This window comes from Sinocyclocheilus grahami, unplaced genomic scaffold (assembly GCF_001515645.1).
Source record: "Sinocyclocheilus grahami isolate Dianchi unplaced genomic scaffold, SAMN03320097.WGS_v1.1 scaffold829.1, whole genome shotgun sequence".
Taxonomy (NCBI): Eukaryota; Metazoa; Chordata; class Actinopteri; order Cypriniformes; family Cyprinidae; genus Sinocyclocheilus; species Sinocyclocheilus grahami.
Genome location: NW_015506008.1, coordinates 247,210 through 254,815, shown reverse-complemented (window position 1 = coordinate 254,815; position 7,606 = coordinate 247,210). Strand labels below are relative to the sequence as shown.

The 7,606-nt window shown below is 34.5% G+C and overlaps 1 protein-coding gene across 1 annotated transcript in view; it reads right to left on the bottom strand.

Annotated features, from left to right (window-relative positions):
- LOC107562599 (prominin-1-A-like) overlaps positions 1-6,249 on the bottom strand; it is a 26,623-nt gene extending 20,374 nt beyond the window's left edge. The window contains exons 1-6 of the mRNA XM_016247264.1: positions 6,246-6,249; positions 4,950-5,011; positions 4,526-4,552; positions 2,991-3,196; positions 1,149-1,269; positions 845-970 (exon numbers count right to left, since the gene is read on the bottom strand). Of these exons, the coding sequence (XP_016102750.1) occupies positions 845-970; positions 1,149-1,269; positions 2,991-3,196; positions 4,526-4,552; positions 4,950-5,011; positions 6,246-6,249 (546 nt within the window). The remainder of the gene's footprint in view (positions 1-844; positions 971-1,148; positions 1,270-2,990; positions 3,197-4,525; positions 4,553-4,949; positions 5,012-6,245) is intronic.
- Positions 6,250-7,606: the final 1,357 nt, after the last annotated feature.

Sequence of the window (7,606 nt, the reverse complement as noted above, 5' to 3'; positions counted from 1 at the left end):
CAATGTTTAATAATTTTATTCAGCAAGAATTTATTGAACTGATCAAAGACATTGACATTGTACAAAATAAGTTATTTTAAACATTCTATTCATCAAGAATCCTGAAAAAATGGATCAGAAATATTAGGCAGCAACATTGATAGTAATAATATGCAACTGTCAACACTGATAATAATAAGAAATGTTTCTTGAACACCAAAACACCTTGAAGGACCAAAAGCAATCACTGCACGATGAATCAGTTAGAATAACCATATAATTCAAGTTACACACCCACAAAATATCCCTGATTTTGGTTTTTATATTTATATCGTTAAGTAATATCACACGGTGCCATTTTTCTAAATATTAGCGCATGAGCGTGAGTGTGATCGCAAATGAGATATTAATTTTATACAACAGTTCATCAAACAAGAAGTTAATATTGAGCAGGTGAGATTTTAGACACAATATTGCCTTTTATTTTTGCCAACAAAAATAGTTCCAGACAAAGTCGAATCAGAAGTCGAATGTTTATGAATGAATCATTTGAGACAATGATTCAATGATCCATGCATAAAGACACTCACTTGCTTCGTCTCCAAATGAATCAGCCGTTTTGAACAAATCGTTTGAATGAATGATTCAATGAATCACTAATTAAGACAGGGACTACTGGCGGTGTTAGTGTCATATTTATTTATCCATGACAGGCAAGTACCAGCACAAGAACACACTCAGAAAAATATTAATTATCCTTATAGAAAAAATCCCAGTAAATTTCAAAAATTTTTTCAATATCGCACGCCCCATTGGTGAGGATTTAAGACTCAAAAACATTCACAAGTACTTACCAACCCCAAACTTTTGAACGTTTGTGAATGTTCACTCTGATACATAAAAGAGGAAGAAAGACAGAGTACTTACTGTCTAAGTCTGATAATACTTTGTTCTTGGCTGTTGTGTACTGTGCAGAGAGATAGTCTATTTGCTATAAAATAAAAGAACAAAGACAAACAGATTTAGCTTTAGTGTGTGAATATGTTTGTGTGCGTGTCTCCATGCTTTAGATTAGGCCCACACAGAATCTGCTAATTTGTTAGTGCGTTACTTAATTTAAGCTTTGTTTACACATTTTACCACACCATGTGAACCTGTTTATGGCTTACCACTGGTGTGTGGTTCGCAAAAGATTTCAGGTCTCTTATGTTAGTGCTGACGAGGCGTCTGGTGCTCTTGATCTGATTTGTGATGTTCTGATTTGCTGCGTAGGCGATCGTCACTCCCACTCTGTAAACAAAGCAACATGCACGCGTAAGCTGTGTGAAATAATATGCTTACAGGTATTGTTATGCTTACACTCTGATATGTTGGTGAAATTGTAGATTTTGGAATTACAGTAAATTAGACAGTCTGGTCGTATCTATCACCATTAAAGCCAGTGCAGCAATTACATTTGATGGAAACACTACACACTCTGAGGAAGGGAGTTTGTGATTTCAATACAAATATTCAAAATGTAGATATGCTTGCTCTGCTGTATATTGCTGTCACTGACATACAGTAACATCAGACAGCCACAGTGTGGTACTGTTGTCATGCTGTTTGAGTAATGTGATGCAAGGGTTAAAGCTTAGGGTACAGTTAGCTTGACCTTGTTAGCCTCTGGCAGAAACATCTAGACACAAATAGCACTTTTCTCACCATTCAAAAGCTTTTTGACAGCTATTTCCCAATCAGCATTACATTTGAACAGGTCCCCAAAATCTGAAGCCTTCTTAGCCCCTATGACTCTATGGGAACGCCAAGTATGCAAGCTATTGAACCATAAATACTGAGATATCAGACAGCTTACTCATTCAGATATGACTTTTTGCAAACTTTGTAGCTAAAAAGTACACATATTTGAAGGGAGTCTTGTGGCATTTACTGCTCAGGTTTGAATAATATAGTTTGAATCAGAAATGTTAAAACAACATTTAAATAACACTTCAAATCAGGAATAAAAAAAAAACCGAGGATATCATAAAATGTGTAACAGGCAATTGGCTCTTTTGGAACTTCCAATCTGGCCAATTATATCAAATTGATATATTATATAATTATATATGTTATATAATTTACCAAATAATTATAATATATTTGTAACTATTTTATTATTAATATTTTGTATATATACACTGCTATATAATTGAATATATAATTTTATTATATTTGTAAATATTTTAATGATAATATTATTTATATAAAATTGGTTACTCCACTTTTATTTATTTTAATTTCCGAGTGAATGAGTGGAATACTATGGGAACAGTTTTTATCAATTTAATGCATCCTTGCTGAGTAATAGAAATAATTTCTTTGACTTTCCGACCCCAAAATTTGAAAGTAGTGTATTTAACTATTTTGTAATTTAATTAATACTTTTATTATATTAGTAAATATTTTAATTTAATAAATAATTTATTCAAATTATTGTTATATTTGTATATAATATTTAATATATTTATTATATAATATTGAGTGATATAATCTGGGAACAGTACCTTGCACTACAGTTTCCAAGGAGGTCTATAATAACTGGAGAAGGCTTTCAGTTAGCATTCTTTCCATAGCAATGCTATTGTGTAGCGCAGGACCCCATATGCGAAATCGTAATTTGAAATCTGCCATTTTTGCTCGTTTGAACCAATCATCTGAGCTGTAAATGCCATATGATTAACCCTGTGTTCAAATATGTGTACTTTTCTGCTACTAAGTATGCAAAACGCCAAGTCAAATGATTAAGATGTATGAATACTCAGTATTCTATACATGCATAATAATTAATTAAAGCATATCAGATGCACAAAAATTGCTGAATTTAAGCAAGTACTTTTTTACCAAATATTTGCCAATTTAATCTCATTTGAACAAATTTGAAATGATCATTAGTCTTTCATGCATAACGACTCACTTTTACAAGTATGTGGAACGTATATAGACTGTTATAAAGGTTCTCAAACACTCACGCGAGGAAGACAGAGGTAGCCATGAGTGTGGCCATGTAGAAACCTCTTAAGCAGTCGCCGTTCTTCTTCTGTCTCTGATGCATCTCACCCCCACAGTTCTCACAGCAGCGGCACACACAGATAAACAGGCCCACGACCGGCATGAACAGCACAAATATCACCCCCAGAACCGACAGCACTATGAAGCCCAACTCATAGTAGATAGCCTGGAGAAGAGGAGAGAGCATTTCATCACGATTAAACGTATATATTATTATTTGTTGAGAAAAGCCACAAATGAAGATGACAAAGCTTGAATTGCTCTAAATGTTTTATCATGGAATTTATATATGGGTCAGATATATAAAGTCTTAAGTGTCAATTTTTCAAAATTGAGATTTATACATCACTGAAAGCTGAATAAATAAGCTTTCCATTGATGTATGGTTTGTTAGGATAGGACAATATTTGTCCGAGATACAACTATTTGAAAATCTGGAATCTGAGAGTGCAAAAAAAAATCTAAATATTGAGAAAATCATCTTTAAAGTTGTCCAAATGAAGTCCTTAGCAATGCATATTACTAATCAAAAATTAAGTTTTGATATATTTACAGTAGGAAATTTACAAAATATCTTCATGGAACATGATCTTTACTTAATGTCCTAATGATTTTTGGCATAAAAGAAAAATCTATAATTTTGACCCATACAATGTATTTTTGGCTATTGCTACAAATATACCCCAGCGACTTAACACTGCTTTTGTGCTCCAGGGTCACATATATTTAGTTATAAATATCAATAACTTTGATCATTTTGGAAGCTTGTTTCCACCACGGTTTAAAAAACAAAAAAAGGTACTTGCGACTTTTTATCTCACAATTTTGGCTTTTTTTTTCTTTCAATTCTCAAAACTCTCTCTTAATTCTGCAAAACTCAGAATTGTGAGATATAGATTTGTGAGTTTATAACCAGCAATTGCGAGATATAAGTTCACAATTCTAAGAAGAGATTGGTCAGAATTGAGCCAGAAAAAAGTCAGAATTGCAAGATTTTAACTTCTGAGAAGAAAAGTTTGAATTGTGAGATATAAACTAGCAATTGTGAGATAAAAAGTCGCAGTTACTAAAGTCGTAGTATTATTTTTTTTATTCCATGGTGGAAAAAAAATAAACCGAATTGTGAGATACCAACTTAGAATTCAGAGAAAAAAGAAAAAGAAAATTGTGAGATATAAACTCGGAATTGCAAGAAAAAAGTCAGAATTCTGAGTTTATATCTCTCAATTCTGATTTTATTTTTCTCTCAGAGATATAAACTGAGAATAGAGAAAAAAATTCAGAATTGTACAAATTAAAATTTGCAATTACATTTTTTTAATTTTTATCCCATGGCAGAAATAAGCTTCCCCAGATAACTATTACTTCAAATGTTGCATTAAAAATAAATAAATAAAAAAATTGGAGTGAAAACGATAAACATTTTGTAGTTAAAATGTCAAGAGTGGCAGTGCAAGTAATGGGCATGAAGAGTAAGTTCACTTTTAAACAGTACCTGTAGTAATAATACAACATTCTCTGGCTGCGTTGTCGTAGAGTTGAAGAGACATCATTAGTGTGCATGCCGAAGATAAAGAGAAAGAAAGTGACTTTGGAACATGTGATTCCATACAAGCTATTAAATGCAATATACATTTATTTATTTTATTATACAGGTGCATCTCAATAAATTAGAATGTCGTGGAAAAGTTCATTTATTTCAGTAATTCAACTCAAATTGTGAAACTCGTGTATTAAATAAATTCTATGCACACAGACTAAAGTAGTTTAAGTCTTTGGTTCTTTTACTTGTGATGATTTTGGCTCACATGTAACACAATTTGAGTTGAATTACTGAAATAAATGAACTTTTCCACGACATTCTAATTTATTGAGATGCACCTGTATAATATACAGTGTGGCACAAAACAAACACACACCTTCTTGTAATCGTCCCCTTTGATTCCTCCCATGTTCTGCTGGACCATTTTAACAATGAGATCTGTAACAGAAAATTGACCAGATTAGCTCACAAGATCAAGAAAACTAAATATTTTAGTTACCATAAACTAGAAATTTGAGAACCCTTCAAACATTCATTCATATTCATGGGGCTGGATTGACAAGAAAGTGCCTCTGTGTAAATTACGTTGTGAGAAAGAAAGATTTATTGAAATGAACCTGAACTGTGACAGTAATATGATGAAGTGAAGTGAAGTGACGTGACATGTGGCCAAGTATGGTGACCCATACTCGGAATTAGTGCTCTGCATTTACCCATCCAAAGTGCGCACACACAGCAGTGAACACACACACACACACACTGTGAACACACACCCGGAGCAGGGGGCGGCCATTTATGCTGCGGCGCCCGGGGAGCAGTTGGGGGTTCGGTGCCTTGCTCAAGGGCACCTCAGTCGTGGTATTGAAGGTGGGAGAGAGCGCTGTACATTCACTCCCCCCACCTACAATCCCTGCCGGTACGAGACTCGAACCCACAACCTTTGGGTTATGAGTCCGACTCTCTAACCATTAGGCCACGACTTCCCCAAATATGAAAAATGAAAAAAAATGAAAAATATGATGTGATTGTTATGATTATACCATGATAAACACTTCATCAAATCAATCAAATAAATCCTCTGTCTGTCTTTCTTCACTTACTGTAACTCTGATAAAACAATCCATTTTCTGTTGTTTAATTGATCTGTTGATATTAGTTTAGTGGTCATTATTGTTTGGATAAAGAAGCTACAGCAGTATACATGTGATCTTAGATTCAAACAGCAGTTACAGATGGTCATACATCGTTATGAAAAAACAACAGATCAGATCTGCGTCTGTTAGTTGCTATGTTAACAGTACGGTGACATCAGAGTCTTGTTTTCAGTGCTAATGCTATTGCTACAGTATGCTAGCATCTGTTACAAACCATCTGCTCAGCCTACATTTCTGTGTAACACACACATGTGATTATGCTCATGTTTTAGGTTATACACAAATGATAGCTATCATAAACCAACAAATATGCATTAAGTAACCAATAAATATCAATGATGTCTACTCCAATAAATAAATTCACTGATTGAGATTGTTATTGAAACAAGCCCTTCACTTAACAAGATGCTAGTAGAGACTGAATAATTTATATGTTTTTCCCCTTTCCATCTGAACTGAAAACTGGTTTAAAAGCTACAAGGTACTTCTTACCCTAATACCCAACGGCACAGTCTCACCCATCACGTTTGACCTCATCTGAGCTAAACATAGTCTTTATATACCTCACCTCTGAGTGTGTTACTGATGGCAACAGTGGAAAACTCACACATAATTAAATGTAACTCTCTGAAACTAATCTCCCAACACACACATGTGATTATGCTCATGTTTTAGGTTATACACAAATGATAGCTATCATAAACCAACAAATATGCATTAAGTAACCAATAAATATCAATGATGTCTACTCCAATAAATAAATTCACTGATTGAGATTGTTATTGAAACAAGCCCTTCACTTAACAAGATGCTAGTAGAGACTGAACGAATAATTTATATGTTTTTCCCCTTTCCATCTGAACTGAAAACTGGTTTAAAAGCTACAAGGTACTTCTTACCCTAATACCCAACGGCACAGTCTCACCCATCACGTTTGACCTCATCTGAGCTAAACATAGCCTTTATATACCTCACCTCTGAGTGTGTTACTGATGGCAACAGTGGAAAACTCACACATAATTAAATGTAACTCTCTGAAACTAATCTCCCTGCTGAAAAACCAGCATATGCTGGTTAGGTATGTTTTGAAGCTGGGATGCTGGTTTGAGCTGGTTTACGCTGGTCCTTTGTTGGTTTATGCTGGTCCTTAGCTGGTCATGAGCTGGCCCACAACCTTTGGGTTCAGCTTAAGACCAGCACATGACCAGCTTAAACCAGCAAAGGACCAGCATAAACCAGCAAAGGACCAGCTCAAACCAGCATCCCAGCTTCAAAACATACCTATCCAGCATATGCTGGTTTTTTCAGCTTTCAAGAAAATGTTATGCATTTTTATATTGTTACTAAAAATGCCATTTAATTAAATTGCCCCAACAAGGATAATGGTTTGATGGTTAGGTAGAGAGAGTTTGTTAAACATTAGTGAGTATGCATGTTTCCAATACTCTTTTTGTGCATGTGTATGCACGAACATACACAAAGAGAACCTATGTTCATGAATGTTATCAATATTATGAGTGAATATAAACGTTACAGTCCTCTATGAAACGTCTCCTCCCCTAGTGGCAAATCTGTGTACTGCAGAAGTAAACTGCGCATTGTAATGCTTACACACCAACATAAACAAACACTTAACCCTAAAACACCTTTACGTAAAAGGATAAGCTTCTTCACAGTTGTACTAAGTTTAGCAGGGGTTTTTTTCTGGCATGACACCTTACAGGGAGATCAACAGAACATGATCCAGAATATAAAACCATGGCTAAGACTGCGCTGTACAACACTAACTATAGCAGCACTGCTTTATACAGATCACAGATGCCTGCCCAGTCAAAACAATATAACATTATCACAAAAGCCAACTCTTTCAAATAATGCC